Source organism: Podarcis muralis, chromosome 17 (assembly GCF_964188315.1).
Source record: "Podarcis muralis chromosome 17, rPodMur119.hap1.1, whole genome shotgun sequence".
Classification (NCBI taxonomy): Eukaryota; Metazoa; Chordata; class Lepidosauria; order Squamata; family Lacertidae; genus Podarcis; species Podarcis muralis.
In genome coordinates, this window is record NC_135671.1 from 37,923,095 (window position 1) to 37,943,589 (window position 20,495).

The 20,495-nt window shown below is 48.0% G+C and overlaps 1 protein-coding gene across 7 annotated transcripts in view; it reads right to left on the minus strand.

Moving 5' to 3' along the window:
• The window catches only part of PLXNA3 (plexin A3), a 91,734-nt gene that overhangs the window by 52,109 nt on the left and 19,130 nt on the right, over positions 1 to 20,495 (minus strand). For all 7 annotated transcript variants that reach the window (XR_013391107.1, XR_013391106.1, XM_028711720.2 and 4 more), the window contains exons 5-10: positions 20,215 to 20,315; positions 18,446 to 18,569; positions 15,562 to 15,712; positions 13,778 to 13,877; positions 10,917 to 11,031; positions 7,671 to 7,871 (exon numbers count right to left, since the gene is read on the minus strand). Coding sequence is in view for 5 of the 7 variants with exons in the window: in XM_028711720.2 (XP_028567553.2) it covers positions 7,671 to 7,871; positions 10,917 to 11,031; positions 13,778 to 13,877; positions 15,562 to 15,712; positions 18,446 to 18,569; positions 20,215 to 20,315 (792 nt within the window). In the remaining 2 variants the exon portion in view is untranslated. The remainder of the gene's footprint in view (positions 1 to 7,670; positions 7,872 to 10,916; positions 11,032 to 13,777; positions 13,878 to 15,561; positions 15,713 to 18,445; positions 18,570 to 20,214; positions 20,316 to 20,495) is intronic.

Consider the following 20,495-nt stretch of genomic DNA (forward strand, 5'->3'; position numbering starts at 1 on the left):
GGAGGCAATGGCAACAAGTGTCGCTCCCCAGTCTTTTCTCCAAGTACAGTGGTACCTCGGGTTAAGAACTTAATTTGTTCTGGAGGTCTGTTCTTAACCTGAAACTGTTCTTAACCTGAGACACCACTTTAGCTAATGGGGCCTCCTGCTGCCGCTGCACGATTTCTGTTCTCATCCTGAAGCAAAGTTCTTAACCCCAGGTACTATTTTTGGGTTAGCAGAGTCTTTAACCTGAAGCGTATGTAACCTGAAGCGTATGTAACCCGAGGTACCACTGTATTTGAAGTAACTTGTTGACTAGGGACACAGATGTAGAAAAGTAAAATCTTCTCTGCATCATATCTATAACTTTGCTGCTATATCAACCCTCTGTGTTCTCAGCCATTTTGTTCCTCAGCCACCTGGTTTACTTTTATTTTTATTTTCGACACATCTCTGCAGCCTTCTTTGTACTTTGCCAGCTGGAATTATTCTGCATCGCCTGCAGAACATTTGAGCCTCTTTAGAGTCGGTCCATCCTCTCTCACATCATTAATGCATGTTAAAAGTAAACAGAACAAGTTGCCAACACAGATCTTCAGTAAGTCCTGCTGTTTATTTCTGCCCCAGCCAAAAGAAGAGACTCTTTAATCCTTATTAAAAAAAAAGCAACGTGGAATCCTTCATTCCATTCCGTCAGTGTTTCCATACCACTTAACATACAGAAATGCAACAGTGTTAATTAAGTGGAGAGGAGGAAGGTGGGAAGGAAGATAAAGCCTTTGCTGCCAAGCAGCACCCAAAAACACCATTAATCACTCCTTCTAGACTTGCTGCCCTGAAATGAGCCAAACGGAAGGACATCCATTCACTACCTGCCTCAGACTTCCATGGTACCCCAATACTGAGAGCAGGTGAACCTCTGTGAGGTGCCTGCAGAGCAAATAGCTTAAGTTAGCTCAGACAAGCAAGCCAAGCCATGTACTGATGCAGTTACATGCTACAGTTTTGGAGGAGAGTTGTAAACGGGTGGGGAGGGAAAGGAATATGGTTCCCAACTTGCAACCATTATAGGTAGATTCTCACCATTCCTACAGAAGTAATTTTGGCTTGTGGACCTGGCTTTAGGAAACCTCTGACATATTCATATCTCAGTTCACCATGTCCCAAGGTGGGGGGGACCTTCAAAAACCAAGGCCACAATTTGGACACAAGAGCTCCATTTTGCTGGCATAAACAGGGGTGCACGACTGCACCTGATAGCCTAACCCTCAGCATCCCCACTGAGTCTACCCCAAACTTCTCAGCATTGGGGACTAGTCACACATTCACCTGAACATACAAATAACAATATAGCGGTACCTCGGGGTACGTACTTAATTCGTTCTGGAGGTCTGTTCTTAAGCTGAAACTGTTCCTAACCTGAAGACCACTTTAGCTAATGGGGCCTCCCGCTGCTGCTGTGCCGCCGGAGCACGATTTCTGTTCACATCCTGAAGCAAAGTTCTTAACCTGAGGTAATATTTCTGGGTTAGCAGAGTCTGTAACCTGAAGCGTCTGTAACCTGAAGCATCTGTAACCCGGGTACCACTGTAATCCTCCCCATATGTTCAACCAAACATCCACCAAACTTTCCTGCTCCACATGGGAAGGCTGGTGGTGCACATGGAGGCAGACCCCAATGGCCACAGAGCCATGTGAGGGGCTGCTCACAGTTTCATGCCACCTCCATACACCTTTATGCCCATACATTTTCTTTAAATGTATGCATAAGGCAAAAATACCATTCATGCATCATGCACACGGCCTAGGGTTTGGGCATAGCTCCACGCAAAGGTGTGCATTGTAGGACCCAATGTCTGAACCAGGCAATCATGAATTCGAAATGGCTTGAAAACCACCTATAATTATTATCTGTGAATTTTTATCCAGATTGGAGACCGGGATGAAACCCAACACAGTACTAAGTTTTTGTTCTGTCAGCTCCTTTCACAACCAAACATTCTCCCGATCTTCCCCCCACAAGCAGCCCCTAAATCTCTTCCAACCCTCTGGAACAGATTTGGGCAGGGTTCTGGGTCTGCATAGGGGGACAGAGGGCAAGTCTCTTAGTGCAAGAGGAATCCTTGTGCAGACGGGATGCAGTAGCTGGTATCAGACTCTGATGAACCTTCAAACCAAAGCTATCCTCCTGAAATTCTCTGTGCACATATACTACCACCACCATCCCGCCGCGGCCGCTGCCCAAAAGTGTCTGCGGATCAGATAAAAGTCAGTTTCCCAACAGTACTCAACGCCTGGCACCAAACCAGCCCATGTTCCCTTTACTGCAAAGCACCACAGGGATCAGAACCTAACCCCAAACGCAAAAGACATATAAGCCCTCTCAGTCTGATCACCATTCCTCAGGCTGAAAATGCTACCTCAGCAGCTACAGCAGAAATGTATGAGTCACCGCGAAGAAGACTGTAAAACCTCACCAAAAAAATACATGACAGCCTAATCTCACGACAATGAAATGTGCAGAAGTGAGGTAGTTTCCTGCCAAATGCCAATATTAATAGAAACAGAAGTCACCAGGAGGAGAAAATGCCAAACCCCACAGAAGCAACCCAAGAGGAGAACAAAGGAAGGGGGAGATCTTCCCCACAAACTCATACCAAATAATCCCTGATAATAAGATGATTGTTTGTTTTTTTTGTCTGTCTGTCGCTAGAAATTCCAATCTAAATGCCCAACTTCTAGCACTTACACTGGATCTAAAGTGTCATCTAAGTTGGAGAAGATGAGAGCAATTTTTACTGGTGAAGTGCTTGGCAGATAAATCTCAACAGGCTACCAAGGGTTCATTACAATCACCCTGGGGACCTAAATGCAGAAGATTTCTGTCCACTCAACACAGGCTCTGCTGAATGGCTCAGCAGAGATACAACAGTGGCAGAAAATTAGTTTTTGTTTGCTGCCATCGCTGCCACGAGGGAGCCTCTAAAATGAGCTGTAGCCTGGATTTGTTCAGTCTCATTCCAAGTTCCTCTCCACTCACATTCCAGCGAGCATCCCTATTGCTTCATCACCCCAACCTCCTCTGTATTCCAGGAGAAGGGCTGTCAGGAAACTGCTTGGATTCATCAGCTTTTGGAGTTGGCCCAACCTCCTTGCCCCCATTCTCACTCCCCTCTTGCAGAGGACTGGAGTCACCACCAGGTAAGTGATTTGCCCATGACTGGGAAACAGCCAAGAAATCCCTCAACCCAAGGACCGCTATCAGTTCACCCTCAACAAAGAACATCACATGAAGAATATCAAATGAATTGGGTACAAAACATTCTGGGAATAGCCTGGTGGTTCTCATGGTTGCCATAAGGTCCTGAGCCTCGCCACTAAAGGTCCAAGACTACCTCCTTCAAATCAGGCAAGGCAAATATCAGGCAGCAAGCTGAGTGGTCAGTACACTAATAGAACCTTTGTTGTGCCCCAACTACCCAACAAACACTCAGAATGAAGGCTCTGCAATACATGAACCTGGAGAGGAAGATGGAACTCTTATAGACTACAATAAATCCTCCTATTTGACCTCCTTTTGATACTTAAACGAGATTCTAGGAGGACATAACTAAGATGAGCTAGCCCAGCTTGCCTCATCTGGATTGGAAATGCAAGCCAGGTTGGTCCTTTGTAAGAATATAAGAGCCCTGATGGCCAATGGCCCATCTAGTCCAAGGGCTCACAAGGGCCAACCAGAAGCCTATGGAAAGCCTGCTAGCAGAACCTGTGTGCAACAGTTCTCTCCCCACCTGTGATTTCCAGGAACTGGTATTCAGAAGCATGCTACTTCCAACAGGGGAGGTAGAACCTGTGGTGGTCTGTGCCCACCAAGACTAGTAGGGTGGAAGCCAGGGAGACCAACAGTGGGTGGAGATAGCACCAATGACAGACAGAACCAGCTCATTCTAGTTTGGACGCCACCGTCTTGCCTGCCGAGTTCTACAAGGGCAAAACTGAGTCTAAGGAGGAGGAAACTGACCAGCAGAGCCGCCCCCTGAAAGAATGCCAAATAAAAAGGCAGGCAAAGAGGGCAGACTGAGTATAGTCTTAGGTCAAGTCTTAGATGACAGCTCCTTCTCCGTGGGTCAACTTTAAGCATTTAATTTCAGCAATCTCAGACTCAAGGGCACGTTGATATGGGAACTTGGGTGGTCTTGGATAGGAAAGGGGCAGCAGCTAGGGGAAAAAAGAGGAGTAGCTAGACCCCAAGGAGAAGCAGTGAAAAAAGGAGGATGCTCGCCCTATTTCCATTGCACAGCAGCCAGAATCCCCTTGACCCTCTTTGCAGACCGAAATCATTAATAGCCTAGATGTTTTTGTTACTTTCAGGGTGTTGGGGCAAAACACACACACACATTATCCCAAGATGGCATTAATCTTTGGGACAGGTAAAAATCCAGAACTTTCAGCTGGGTGGGTTTATCATAAGCATGAAGTGGCCAAGAATTTGTTTTTTTGTTTAAGCGTTGCTGCTACTTCAACCAATAGCTCCCCTGCCCTCAGAAGCAATGTCTCTTTTGTAATATGGGACTCATCATCTATAGGGTAAGCCCACACCCACTGGGAAAGTTCTTCCAATTTGCCCACTCACCATTTGTGGAAGACAAATGGTCCAATGTGGGGGGGGGGGGGGGGGAGAGAACCAACCTTTGTTAATAATAGCCACGGGGAAAGGATTACAGAGTGCAGTATTAGGTTATAAACAGCAGAGGGAAACCTCGGTGGAGCATCCAGTGGGCGCCCCACATAAACACAGCCAGTTTTGATTAGGAAGCAAAGGTGAGGGTGGTGGGCCTGACTCTGGCCAGCTCTGGAAGTGGGTCCTACAAAGCTAAGGATTGTTGGAGGATAAATCTGCATGTTTCTCTTCACTCTTTTAGTATAGCTAGTTCAAATCGTTATTCATTTAGATTTACACTTCCAAATCTCACAGCACAGGAACTACTCAACAGTGGCCGGCCAGCCAGCCAGCCAGCCAACCCGCCAGATGCCTCTGGGAGTTCAAAGGCACTCCATGAGGGCAGCAGCTCATTAGGCACTGAAAGCAAGAGTTCTCCCCTTTTGATTGCATCAAGCACCTGGCACTCAAGAGGCAAAAGCCCTGCTGGATTAGGCTAAAGGTCCGGCATCTTGATTTAGCCCAGCACCATCATCCCCACAGTGGTACAACTTATGGGAAGCTTACAAGCAGAGCGTGGAAGTAATAGCCCTCCGGCGCAGTTGCTCCCAGCAACTGTCATTCAATGGCCATTGATAAATTCATGGAGGATAAATCTCCCTAATCCCCTTTCAAAGCCATCTTAACGTAACTGCTATCACCACATCGTGTGGCAGCAAATTCCACAAGTTAATTATGCATTACACAAAGAAGCAATTCCTTCTGTTTGTCCTGAATTTACTGTCCATCTATTTCATTGGATTACCCTGAATTCCAGTATTACAAGAGGAGGAGGAAACAGTCTCCCTCACTCACCCTCATCCCACTTTCTACACTCTAATATGTTCTTGCAGCTGTTTGGGCTGCCATTTAATCTGTGTAGTCCACTTGACATTACCCTCAAATAATGTCATTCTCAATGCCTTCCATCTGTAAAATTTGGGCTTACTCAATAAGGGGAAATATGGCAAGTTGGGGGAAACTGGGCTCCAAACTGCTTCACTTGGGTTGCAGATTATTCCTTCTGATGTTTTGGGTGGGTGGATCAATAATCATTTTCTGTTCCCCTTTCCATGCCTACTAGTAGTGCCTCAGTGTTTTTGCGTGTTTTCCAGCTGTGCTTGTAAGTACTTTCAGTGCACTCTTGAACAGAGGACAAAGCAGCCAGACACACACACACACACACACACACACACACACACGGGGCTAAGGCTATTTCTTTTGATCCCTCAGATTTTCAAAATAAAACCCAGAGTACAACAGAAGTGTTCACTGAGAATTTACAACAACAACAGCAGCAGCAGCAGCAGCAACATACCTGCAGCTATCTATGTACATGCCCTGATGGTAGTTAATTGGCATAACAGAATCAAAAAATTAGAAGGCAGAGACAAACACCAAAAATGAGAACACCTACAGGTATGAACAGGAAAGACTAAAGTTGCTTCTCAATGTACAAACTCAAGTAAGTGCAGGTATGAACTACTACAATCTAATTCAAAGAAGGGAAAATGGACTAACTACTAAGTACTGCTCAAATGCTGACAATGCCCTGAATTTCATTGGGTTCTAAAATTATTTGAGAGCAAAAAGGGAAATCTCACTATCCAACTGCTTTATAGTTAGCTTTATAAAGCTCTTCTGTAAATCCCCTTTAGCTTTGTGCTTCAGTCAAGTTAAGGTTTTAGTTGTCCTTTCTCAACCTTTTCCAGATGTGTGATGTCCTTTTTCAGATGGAGTGATAACTCCACACAGTATACTACAGCAGTTGCAGACTTATTTTCAGTCCCTTTGCCAGTTCTTAACATGGAATTAGCCTTCCCCCTTTCCACTATTTCTGTACACTACGTTGAAGTATTAAGTACATTTTCCCACTGTGATTTTAAATCTCTTTCCTAGATACTCACAGTCAATTTAGTCCATCATCATTTATGCGGTTATATTTTATTTATTTATTTTGACCCAACATGCATCTCTCTAGCTACTCACCCTAAACTGCATTTCTGTTTGCGCCCATTTTGCTAAATTTTGTTGGGAGTTCACCCTGATTTGGTTGCATTGGCAAACCTTCCTACCTCACTGAACATACATAGGTTTGGGCACCTCTACTCACGGAGCAAGAGCAGGATGGCAAGCCTGTGGCCCTCCAGATGTTGTTGGACTCCACCTCTCTTCATCTCCTGCCAACATAGCCAATGGCCAGGGATGGTATGGAGGTTCACAAAGGAGAGAGTTACTGTCTTTTTTTTAAAAAAAAGGGGGGGTGCTTTTTATACTTTGGGAGCGTGCTAAAGCTCATATGCAAAAATGTAAGCAATCTAATGCTCAGTGTACAGAAGGCTTTGTGTTTTGCACCTTATTCATCATTACAGGAGTACAATACTGTTAATTAGGCTACTATTACCAACCTAGCAGTTTGAAAAGCACGATGTGCAAGTAGATAAATAGGTACCGCTCCTGCGGGAAGGGAAACGGCGTTTCCGTGCGCTGCTCTGGTTTGCCAGAAACGGCTTAGTCATGCTGGCCACCAGCTCCCTCGGCCAATAAAGCGAGATGAATGCCGCAACCCTAGAGTCGTCCGTGACTGGACCTAATTGTCAGGGGTCCCTTTACCTTTATTACCATTATACGAACAGACAACTGAGGCCAAGAAAGTTAGCCATTTGATGGCGTGTCAAAACAAGTCAACAGCAAAGGCTTGAACCCAACACTCCAACCACTGGAACATCATCAGCTGGGATGGGTTCTGGTCCTTGCCCTTAAAACATGTGTTCGGATTGTGCCACAGATGCACAAGGAGGCATTTTACAACTGTTAAGAAGCGGGGAAGTGAAGCACAGGGAAGAAAAACCGGTGGCGGCCCCAGAACAGCGAGCCACTGAATCTCCTTTTTCCATTACAATGTTTCCAGCCTTCGCGGCTGCAGAATGCTGGGGGACAAGGCAAAGAGGTATTCAAAATACAGGCGTAAAATGTGTGGCTGTCTCACCGAGGTGTTCTGGCACTGCACACTGCTTGAATTGAAGCGCACGGCCGGGACTCTCTGCTGCCGGCCTTGGATGCCCAGGACGCACTCGTAGTTCTTCTGTCCTGACTGAGGCTGAGGAAGGTTTTTGGCACGCAGGGTAATGGGTTGCAACACTCCCACTGGGATCAGTATCTCGCCACCAGGAAGCAGCTCAGGGCAGCCCTACAGGAGAGAGGCAAGGCATTTGCATGGGGTATTAAAAATGACACATTGACTGACACACTTCTTGTACTGTTTCCATGCACTTTTGAACGTTGCCAGTGCAGGACTGAAAGCAGAGGAGATATAGGAGTCTAAATCAGAGGTCGGCAACCTAAGGCCCATGGGCTGGAAGCGGCCCATGAGGGTCGCTTAACTGGCTCATGCGCCGCCTCCAAACCGAGCCACCCGCTCAGTGAGTCCCCCCGTGCTGCGCTAAACCGGCACATCACGGCGCGGGGATCCTCTTCCGCAGCACTGGAAATCGCTTCTGCACATGCCCAGATGCCGGAAATCGTGTCTGCACATGTCCACGGTGCCAGAAATCGCTTCTGCACATGCCCAGATGCCGGAAATCGTGTCTGCGCATGTCCACGGTGCCAGAAATCGCTTCTGTGCATGCCCAGACACCAAAAATCAATTCTGTGCAGGTGCGATTTTTGGCATCTGGGCATGCACAGAAGCGATTTCTGGCACCGTGGACATGTGCAGATGTGATTTCCAGTGTCACGCTGTGCCGGCCCGGTCCACAGAGAATCTCCGCGGGAGTGATCCGGCCCATGCCCAGTAAGCCATGTCGACCCCTGGTCTAAATTATAACCAGTGTACATTTGAAATAGCAGACATGAGAGACTGGGGGGTGGGGGAGGGAGAGAAGTAGCTTCCCCCCCCCCCGCCTGCTCCAGGCAGGCTTACTTACAAGTAAGCCCACTAGCTTACCATTCCACTGATTCCCAAGTATTACTAGGGGCGCAATCTTGGCTCCACACACAACCCTTTCCACCATGAGAACAGAGGCTCTTTCTACCCCCAGAGACCCCAAAAACGTGACCTTTCCCACCCCCACCCCCGAGACCCCTGTCCTGAGCACAGGATAAAACCCAGGAGTCTGGCTTCCATCTCCTCCTCTTGCCTGGGGCAGCCGCGGGAGAAAGATGGAGATGAAAGAGCCTGCTGGGCGCTCTGAGTTGCCATGGAAACCAGAGTCTAGTTAATTGCTCCTTGGTACCAAAGGAAAGGTGGGGGGAGGCGTGCTGCTCTGTTTACATGGCTAGCAGGGAGGTTGGGGGGGGGGCAGTGACGCCAGGAAGCAATAGAGGAAATGTGGTCCTGACCTGGAGAACAATCAAGCCCTGGGTGCAACTTCCTGTCCAGACCCAAGACAATGGGGTCAAGACAAAAGGCAGAGAAGAGAAAAGCACTAAGTTCCCTCCCCGCTCTCTCGCTCGATTCTAGTGTGTAGCATGCGCGCGCGCGCGTGTGCACACACACACACACAGGTCCTCCCGAGCGCACACCCGTTTTGCCAGTGCTAATTCAACCCCAACTGTTACACTGAATGCTCTGCTTCCCAGAGCCTCTGAGAGTGCTGTCCAGGCCACTCCCAGCTCCAGCCACCACATCCGACCGCAACCCGAACGCTGGCCCCTCAAAGGGAGCTGCTATCAATTACCTACCCACAAAGAGCCCCGGGCGTCTCTAGGTCTATTGATCCCGCCGCCTGGGCCAGACGATTGATTATGAGCGACTGGCCCCACTCCCAGCAAATACCCTGGTCCTTCCTGCCCCCCACCAGCATTGATCCAGACCCCCGCCCCAGCACAGGCACTTTAGTGCTATTATCGGCTGCCAATGCCGTCGATCTGCCACCTGCTGACTTTCCTCTGATTGCTTGGGATTCCCTGGTCTGTGGGAACGTACATTTGTACCACGGCAAAATCATAGAATTGGAAGGGACCCAATGGTCATCTAGTCCAACCCCAGCTAAAGCATCCGTGACAGGTAGCCATCCAACGTCTGCTTTAAAACGTCCAAGGAAGAATAGCTCTTCACTTGCATGCTACAACACAGGAAACAGCCTAAAGACAATCTAGACTTCCACAAATCTTGGTTCTCTGTTCACATTTCAAATAAAATTTCTAGAGCTCATGTCATCTGAAGGTATGTTGTCTTGCTGGGGCAGCATTCAGCGGTCAGGTAAAAGGATACCTTTACCTTTCTGTCCCATCTCACAACTCTTAAACGTAAAGGTAAAGAGACCCCTGACCATTAGGTCCAGTCGTGGCCGACTCTGGGGTTGTGGCGCTCATCTCGCTTTATTGGCTGAGGGAGCCGGCGTACAGCTTCCGGGTCATGTGGCCAGCATGACTAAGCTGCTTCTGGTGAACCAGAGCAGCGCACGGACACGCCGTTTACCTTCCTGCCGGAGTGGTTCCTATTTATCAACTTGCACTTTGACGTGCTTTCGAACTGCTAGGTTGGCAGGAGCAGGGACTGAGCAACGGGAGCTCACCTCGTCATGGGGATTCGAACCGCCAACCTTCTGATTGGCAAGTCCTAGGCTCTGTGGTTTAACCCACAGCACCACCCGCGTCACAACTCTTATTCCTCCTTTTTCTGCCTGCACCGCCCCAGCAATACACTCTGAATTCTGCAACACTCCAAAATATTACAATGTTGTTGGATGAGCTGGGTGGTTATTTAATGTATGCAAAACTCTGCCTGCATTCCATACATGTCCATACACTTGAAAGCAAAGTGTCTTGCAGCCATTTCTGCTATTGTTTAGAAACACAGAACCCTCAAGAGGACAAGGAAAGTAGGTGATATTCCGGGTTGAAGCCACATGTGGGGAGACCTCCCCTCCCCTACCAACCCCTCAGGCAGCAGGTATGGGAAGGGAGAAGTCCCTGCCTATCAAATTGTGTCTTGAGTATGTCTGAAGGAGTGTCTCCACTCCCATCATTCTACCTGGACTCATTCTACTGAGGTCCAGCTCCGAGGGCCTTCTGGCAGTTCCCTCACTGCGAGAAGCCAAGTTACAGGGGACCAAGCAGAGGGCCTTCTCGGTAGTGGCACCCTCCTGTGGAACGCCCTTGGAGTGGGTAGCATATTGGTATCCCTGAATGAAGCCTGGAGGTTCTCTCCAGGGCCTGGCAGGCATTCCCACAAGGTGCAGCGGGGCAAGAGGGAGTAAAGAACACCTTACACTGCCCAGACTGTTCTCACCTCTGTGGTGTTGACTCGCCCTTCTAGGAAGAAGCACTTGGCAACATTGTGGGTGCAAGTGTGTCTATATTTACACCAGTGGCAAGGGTAGTGGCTGCTCACACACGACAAGCATCTGCAGGAAGAATGGAAATAAAAAGTCAATAAAGGGAAACAGCAGAAGAAGAAGAAGCAAGAACAACAACAACAGGTGTACACCTACATGTACCCTGTCCCACAAAAGCCACCCACCCCCTTCTTTCCTGGACCCTTTTATTCCCTGTTGCCATTGTTCGGCTTGAGGATATGGAGTTCATGGGAAAGGGGGGGAGGGACACTGATTGAATCAGCTCCCAAAGTCCTGCCAAAGCCATCTGCTTGCTGCAGAGACAAGCCCGGGGGGCGAATGTTGACTGAAGCCATTGCCACAAATGGACTTGGCGGTGAATAAGGCTGGGTGCCCCAGAACCGAGAGGGGAAAGCGCTTCTTCAAAATTAAACAAGAGATTGTATGTGACTTCCTATTTTAAAACGGGGGGTGGGGGTGAGGAAACAAGGAAGGAAGGAAGCGTGTGCCAAGCCATGAGAAAGGACAAGCAAGGCGGCAGATCGAGAGCTGCTGCACAGGCACCTTCAGCGCTTTGTTTCTAAAAACAAGAGGCGAACAAGGCCCAGACTCGCCCAGCCGCTCTCACCCTCTGGCCTGAAAAGACCCCACACACCACCACCAAACCCCTGCTGCAAATAGAGTTGCTTATGGGTCCTGGTAAAGGGGAAAGCACTTTGCACATGCTCAGACATCCTTTGCGTTGGTTCAGATGCACCAAGAGGAGTTCTGAGACTAAAGCCTAGAAAGTCTTCCTGCCTCTCCCCTGCAGAAATATTCTGAATTGGCTCTCTTTGGGGCTGTATGTGAGAGTGTGTGTGTACATACTGATGTTATTGTGTTCAGCATCATGTACAGTCATACCTCGGGTTACAGATGCTTCAGGTTGTGTTTTTTCGGGTTACAGACCGCCGAAACCCGGAAGTACCGGAATGGGTTACTTCCGGGTTTTGGCGCTTGCGCAGAAGCACTAAATTGCGCTTCGCGCATGTGCAGAAGCGCCGAATCGCAACCTGCACATGCGCAGATGCGGTGCTGCGGGTTGCGGACAATGACGTTCGCAACCTGAGCGTCCACTGTACTCTGGTGACCCTCTGTAAATCAAGAGGTTCCCAAACTTATCTGGCCTACCGCCATCCTTTTCATAAAAAAAAATTACTCTGAGTTCTCCTGGAAATCTATCTTCTTTAACTGAACAAACAGAAAAATGCAGTAACAAATGTGCATTCTTTTATGTATCTGTATTTCTACCTACGTCCTACAAGATAGTAAAAAAGATGCTGTAAATAAGACACCTTGAAGTCTGTAATTATAAATTTATTAAAATCAACCATAGTAACATTTGCATTACACACACAAAAATTAGATAACAAAGGATAATATGAAAATAAAAATTACGAATAATTATTAAAAATAATAGTAATAAGAAGGCTGAACCTGGTGCACTGCTATCAATTTATTAATGTTGGAGTCTATTTTTGTCAGCAGCATTCTTAAATTACCATGATTAGCTATTTGAAGTCAGTTTCTTCTTTTAGTTAACAGATTTGTGACCACACTGAAGCCATGTTCCACTAAATATGATGCAGGAAATACAATTAAAAACCTTTGTACTATAGCTGCAATCCACTTCCTGGGCCTGGGTGAAGCCAAAAGGTGTTCAGCCAAGCCCGGGAAAACCCCGCTGGATCCAGGGGAGGCCTAGTCGCCATCCTGCAGCGGTGCCCAACTTGGCGGTAAGCATCATGTACGAATCGTTTTTCAAAATTCTCTTCTTTCTTTATGCTTCTACCCCCTTATTTTTATTCAATGCCCCCCAACTGCACCCAAGGCTACTACCACCCCATCCCCTGGATCATTCCAGTGCCCCCCAGGGGGCGATATCACCCACTTTAGGAAACACTGCTGTAAAAGATGGTGGAAGGAAGCCGGGGGGGGGGGGTAAGGAAATCACTTGCTGAAGAGGGAAAAGGTAACAAGAACTCAGCCTTTACATTAGTTTTCTTCCTTGTTTTCAGACCTGAGACCCACCTTTAACCCAAACATGCATTGGGGATCCACTGATTATTTATTCACCATATATTTAAATTATTATTAATAATAATAATAATAATAATAATAATAATAATAATAATACCCCGCCCATCTGGCTGGGTCTCCCCAGCCACTCTGGGTGGCTTTCAGCACATATAAAAACTTATTATGTTAATAATTTAATAATAATAATTTATTATTTATACCCCACCCATCTGGCTTGGTCGCCCATTTTAGATTAGCCCATGATCCAAGTCGTGGGACCTGGCCCCCCAGCTGGACTTCACAGATTATTATTAATAGTAGTAGTACTATTAGTAGTAGTATTTTATTTATACCCCGCCCATCTGGCTGGGTTTCCCCAGCCACTCTGGGCAGCTCCCAGCAGAATACTATTATTATTACTATTTAGTAAATTTATATACTGCCCTTTGTCAGAAGACCACAGGGCAATTTACAACACAAATGTAATGTCATATAGACATCCTTAGTAAAAGACATGCAACATGGGTGCTTTATGGGTAAGGTAAGACTTAAGCACTCCCGGGAGCGTTTGGGTGGCCATTTTGGGCAGCAGGATGTTGGCTGAATAGGCCTTTAGTTTGGCAGATCAGAACTCTTCCTAAAGGGAAGAAATCAAGACTAAGGAGCATTTTCTTGGAGTGAGGGGACAGTTGCTCAAAGCTGGGACCAGGTCTGGGGTCTGAAGAAGGGAGATTATGGCCCCAGGGTCAAAACTCACGTGCGCAGAAGGCTGCAGTCGTAGAAGACAAAATTAGTGCTGGCGAATTCAACCCCCGTCTCTTTGGAGAGAAGTCGGAGTCTAACAGTGCGAACATCACCTGAGTTGGTATGGGGGGGGGGGGGTTGGAAAGGAGAGAGATCAGTAAGCATCTGTTTGCAAGATCACATTCTACATTAACTTGAAGTTACACACTCAAAATTAGGAGAGCAGATGAAGCTCTTCTCTCATAGGCATAAGCATCTGATTTACAAAGTTTGTGTCTGGATGTGGGCGGAGAGGGAAGAGTTCTGTTCATTTACCATTTTCTGAACACCTCCAGCTGCAAATGGGAAAGGAAGCACCAGAGTGGTAGCCAGTCTGTACTGAGTCTGTACTTGACAGCTCAGCCCAGGAGTGCAAGCTCATGATTTAAAGAGGGTCCCCTGGTGAAGTGCTGTTTGGGTCCTAACCTTTCCTCCATTTTAGCAGCAGCAGCAAATGTAGCACTTTGGACATTCTGAAGTGCTTCACATTCAAAACAGCGTTGTAATCATTATGACACTGTGGTCACAAGCACACCATACATTTAAAGCACTCTTATGCTACTTTGAATAGCCATAACTTCCCCCAAAGAATCCAGTGATTCATTAACGGTGTTGAGAGCTTTTATGAGGCCCCGATTTCCCTCACAGGGCTACAATTTGTAGAGTGATTTAACAATCAGTCACTCTTCCCAAGGAACTCTGGAAGCTGTAGCTTCTCCTAACAACTCCCACCACTCTTTGCAAACTTGGGGGAAGCCATGACTGTTTAAGGTGGTATAAGAATGCGGATGACGCTGTGGTCAAAACCACTGAGCCTCTTGGGCTTGCCAATCAGAAGGTCAGCGGTTTGAATCCCTGCAACGGGGTGAGTTCCTGTTGCTCGGTCCCAGCTCCTGCCAACCTAGCAGTTCAAAAGCACGTCAAAGTGCAAGTAGATAAATAGGTACTGCTCCGGTGGAAAGGTACCGTATTTTTTGCTCTATAAGACTCACTTTTCCCCTCCTAAAAAGTAAGGGGAAATGTGTGTGGGTCTTATGGAACGAATGCAGGCTGTGCAGCTATCCCAGAAGTCAGAACAGCAAGAGGGATCGCTGCAGCGATCCCTCTTGTTGTTCTGGCTTCTGAGATTCAGAATATCTTTTTTCTTGTTTTTCTCCTCCAAAAACTAGGTGCGTCTTATGGTCTGGTGTGTTTTATGGAGCAAAAAATATGGTAAATGGCGTTTCCGTGCCCTGCTCTGGTTTTGGTGTTCTGTTGCGCCAGAAGCAGCTTAGTTATGCTGGCCACATGACCCGGAAAAACTGTCTGAGGACAAACGCCAGCTCCCTCAGCCTGTAAAGCGAGATGAGTGCCACAACCCCAGAGTCATCTGCGACTGGACTTAGCTGTCAGGGATCCTTTACCTTTTTAAGAATGCTTTAAATGTATTGCGTGGATGTGCCTTGTAAAGCAGGTCAGTGTTACTGCATATCACAGTGAGAAAGGGTGGGGAGTCAGGGGCTAGGATAGACAGTGGTTACTCCATAGCCACCTGTTATTATTAATATTATTTATTTTTTTGTACTGCCTTTCATCCAAAGATCATGGGACAGTTCACAACATTAAAATACAAAATGAGAACAAAGAAATGTGTAAGAAAACAAAAACAAACCTAGGTAGCATGTTCATGCAGATTAGAAACTTCCTCCCAGCTCATAGCTCGGTCTCTTAGAACCACTGTGCTTCACCAACTTTCCCTCCCCACCTCCAAGCGCTCACCGTATTCCCCAGGGGGCTCATCCCTCAATGTAGGAGAAAGGCATCGGATCCCTCCGTCCACCTGCAGTTGCCCCTCGCTCTCTCCAAGGCTCTCAAAGGAGCAGATCACACCGGCTGTCAGGTCTGGGGCATTGTGGACAGTAAGCTGAAGCTGGAAACACAGCCCAAGAGAGACACTAGACAGATTAAAATGTTTGGGAATTATATCCAAGGGAAGGAGGAGGGCACCGTGTGTGTGTCCCTCTACAATAGGGGGTCATCAAACTTTTCAGCCCATGAGCACATTTGCAAACTGGATAAACTGGCATGGGCACCAGGCACACACTGCAATCAAGGACACTCTGCCCCCTGTTCTATTGGCTACAACAGAATGCTTCGTTCAAGCTGAATTTCAGCAGGGCAGGAGAGGGGAAAGAGATCTTCTGGGTGCCAAGGAAACCTTCTGTGGGTGCATGCGTTGCATTGGCGACCCGTGCTCTACATGCCCCCTGACACATTTTATGCCACAAGATAACTCTGCAGCATGCATAAATTATAGAGGTGAAGAAGAAATTTCCATGTCTAATTATCTCAGTTCGCAAAACACTTTCTGCAAATGTTACAATTTTGCAAAAATTAGTTTTGTTCCTATGAGCTGGGTTGGGTGGCACAAAGCAAGAATCTATGGAGGGCACTGAAGGCCTGCCCTCCGACTGCTGGAAATCTTATCCAATGACTCACCTGCTTCTGAGATGCCACTAGGTGTCACGTCACTCCCTTTCAAGAATATCTTGACAACCATGAGGGCTAGAAGCATGCTTTCTTAAACAAATTAAAATAAAGCTAAGATCCTTATGATTCTAGATTGCATGGCCAATACCATGTTCTGCAGTCCCAGCAGCCACACGGCCCCAGTTGGCATAAAGCAGAGTGTCTCGGGTACAAACCTGAACAGCTGGAACCAGGGCTTGGAATGGTGGTAAAGGAAAGTGGTAATTAAGCCACACACCAGTTGTGGGGCTCAACCAATTAAGCTAGTTTACTGGTGCAGTTTGCAAATAATTCTATAGTCAATGTAGTTGGCGAGTCATAAAAGAAAACAATTGCCAGCAGACTGTCTGATGACTGTCTTCAAAGGGCGTCGCGAGTACAATTCCAGGCTAGGAAATTGAGCCTAGTATTTACATTGTTCCATAAGAATTAACATCCTAACCTGTTGCCTACACAAAAGAAAAAGGCAGGAAACATAATTTTCTATATTCTAATTAGACTTAGGGGACGCGGATGGCGCTGTGTGTTAAACCTGGTGATCATCTAATGTTTATTGGATGGATTTTCCCCCTAAATTGATTTTTGAATTCTGAAATTATTGTTATTCACGTTTTATACTGTATTTTGTGCTGTTTTTTGTTGCATCAATCGTTTTAAATTTGTTGTTAGCCGTCCTGTGCCTGGTTTCCTACACTGGGAAGGGCAGGGTATAAATGAAAATTATTATTTATTGTTTATTATTATTATTATTATTATTATTATTATTATTATTATTATATAACATACAGATAAGCAAAACAAAAATAGTACAGCACCAGCCCCCTCATTAAAAGCAATCAGTTCTCTGAAGCCTGTTGAAACAAGGTCTTCACCTGCCCATGGAAGACAACAAGGAGGGAGCCAGTCTAGCTTCTCTAAGGAGGGAGTTCCAAAATTGTCTGGGTGCAGCCACCACCCAGAAGGTCCCGTCCCGCATCCCCACCAAGCGTGCCTGTGAGGGTGGCAGGACCAGGAGGAGACCCTCCCCCAAAGATCTCAAATCCTGGGCAGGTTCATGAGGCAATGAGGCCTTTCGGATATCTTGGGCCTAAACTGTGAAGGGCTTTACAGGTCCTAGCCAGCACTTTGAATTGTGCCTGGAAACAGACTGGTAGGCACTAGAGCTGTTGTAGAACAAGGGAAGGGTCTGCTCCCTCTAACCAGCTCTGGTCAACAATCTAGCTGGAGCTTTTGGGGCCAGATGGGAGTTTCTTAGCACTTTTCAAAGAGAGTCTCACATAGAGCAGGTTACAGCAATCAAAACGGGATGTAGCTCAGGTATGTGTCACTGTGGCATACAGTTGTGCCTCGGGTTACAGATGCTTCAGGTTACAGACGCTTCAGGTTAGAGACTCCGCTAACCCAGAAATATTACCTCGGGTTAAGAACTTTGCTTCAGGATGAGAACAGAAATTGTGTGGCGGCGGCACAGCAGCAGCAGGAGGCCCCATTAGCTAAAGTGGTGCTTCGGGTTAAGAACAGTTTCAGGTAAAGAACGGACCTCCAGAATGAATTACTGTATTTTTCGCTCCATAAGACGCACTTTTTACCTCCTAAAAAGTAAGTGGAAATGTATGTGCGTCTTATGGAGCGAATGCAGGTGGGAGGCTCTGCTCAGCGCTCCCTTTAAAGAGCCGCACCTAGCGTGTGTGCGGCTCTTGGGGGCTTTTCCCCGAGGAGGGAGAAGGGACTGACGCGGTCCGTCAGTCCCTTCTCCCTCCTCGGGGAAAAGCCCCCAAGAGCCGCAAGCACGCTCCACACGGCTCATGAAAGGGAGCGCTGAGCAGAGCCTGGGATGCATACAGGCTCTGCTCAGCACTCCCTTTAAATAATATTTTTTTCTGGCATTCCCCCTCTAAAAACTAAGTGCGTCTTATGGAGCGAAAAATTCGGTAAGTTCTTAACCTGAGGTACCACTGTATATTATTCAGAGAACACAAGCCTAAGGAAAGGACCCCTCCTCAGAAAGAGGAGCAGGATCTATACCGTCCTGCTTCACCACTTGCAAACACAGAAGAGGTTCCTTGCCAAAGAAACACAGGAGAACGGAAAGCCAAAAATCCAGGCGGGCGCAAGGGGTGTGCACAGGACTCACCACAATGCTGGGCTCTGTCACCGAGATGTTGTTGGGCTCAACAAGCAGCCGCACACATTGAGTCAGAGATGCTGTGAAGCGGTGAGGCTCTGCGGCGCGGGGACACTCGCTCTCTCTGCAACACCTGAGCGGCAACAGAAACAAGGCAGCTTGGGCAGGAGGGGAAAGCAAAGGATGCTTTCACTGCCTTGCATTCTGCCCCTCTCCATAGCCTTCGGCCACTGCTGCCACCAATGGGACTGGGGTGGGTGTGGGGACAAAGCTCACAGGGACCTGCTAGTAGAGGAACAGAACTTCTTATCAAAGCACTCAGCGGAGCAGACTATCTTCTGATCTGACAACAGAAAGCAGCACACATGGAAGGAGCTTTTGGCAGGGGAAAAGTTGGCAAGGGAGATGGGGGTGGAAACAGAAGCCAGAGAAGGCTCAGCAGTTCAGGTGTGTTAGGTGTGCACACATGTGCGGGGGGGGGGGCGGCGAGGAAGCTACTGCTTCCGCTCCAGGGCCCTGGAGGCTTGTTAGGCTTGTCAGTGCTGGAAGGAACCAAAGGAGCTTGGGGAGCTGGGGATGGAGATGCCTGCCCTGAGGAAGGGTTTGTTTATTAGATTTATATCCCGCCCTTCCTCTCCAAGGGGCTCAGGGAGGCTAGAATGAAATGCTGCCCACCCCCCAACAAGGGTTGGCAGGAGGGAGAGTGAAGCGAGTGAGCAAGCAAACCTCACACTGCCAGTCAAGGAAGAGAGAGACCATGCTGGGCAGTGTAGAAAGAGGAATTTTCCTGCCCTCTCCTAACTCCCTCCGTGGCTGATTCAGAGAGCAGAGGATTGCAAGTGGAGGAAAAGAATTGGCTCAGGAGTGGAGGAGCAGTCCTAAGAGAATCAACAGCTCCCACTACTCCTTATTTCTCTTTCTCTCTCTCCCTCTCTACTCCCCAAACCCAATACTACTGTGTGTGGGGGGGTGTCACCTCCGTTCGCACTCTTTCTTCACCCCCCTCCAAGTATTATCACATAATTCTATATTAAGCTAGGAGGTGCAAGTTGCTGTGCCAGGTGCTGAGGCAGTGATAGGGAATTGGGAGGGAAGAGGGAAGGGAAAGACAGGAGGGAAACATCTGCTAGCAGAGACACAGCCGTGGCTGGCAGGGTGGGGTTGCCCTCTGCCCCATCTACTCCCCCCGCCCTGCTCTGGCTCTGCTCTGCCTCCTGCAGGGTGGGGGGATATAAACGCAGGGGAGACAGGAGGCATTGTTGCTGCAGGGAGGATGAAACTCAAGCTTGCTTTCAATGGGGGCGGGGGCTCAGAAGACACCCCATGCTCTCCCCCCAGCTGCGCTGCTCAATATGACATCGAGTGATGGGTTGTGGGAGGGGAGGGGAGCAGGAAATAAAACCCACCACCTCCCACTCTCTTGGAGGGACAACCGCTGCTATCTTCTTCTTCCCCCTCTCCCCTCTCCCCCTCCCCAAAACCCCCTCTAACTCTTCCTCCTAGTCAGCTCAGTGCTGGCAGATTTAATAGGATTAAGGCTCCTGCAGAGCCTAGATAAGGGGGAGGAGGAGGGAGGGAGGCCACAGCAGGAGAGAGGAGAGAGGGGGTCTCACACTGGGCTGCCACCTCCCTACTTGATCCCCCAACATCGGGTGGGAAAATAAAGCAGCATTTTTGAGGGAAGGGGGTGCTAGTGTCAGATCACGGATTCTTCGCCTGCCAGCCTGTACAAGGCTTCTTCCGGGGGGCCGGCAGTGCGTGTTAGGAAATTCTCTCACCTGTTGTGCAGGACGCACCAGCCGCAGTGTGGGTCTCTGGAGCCCAGGCACTCAGCACAAGATGAGTACTGTTCACAGTTTTCCACGGGGAGCCGGACCACCTGAGGGGAAGGGCTAAATAATTAGACAAGGCCTTCCTTCTCCTCTTCAGAATCACTAGGTATCAGGGTTGCTATTCCTCTCCACCGCTGCCCCCAGCAAAGCTTCTGTGCCTTGAGCACATCCAGCAGGTGCGGGTTTCTGGTACTGGGGAAGGCACCTGTTGAATTTCTGCCTGCTGT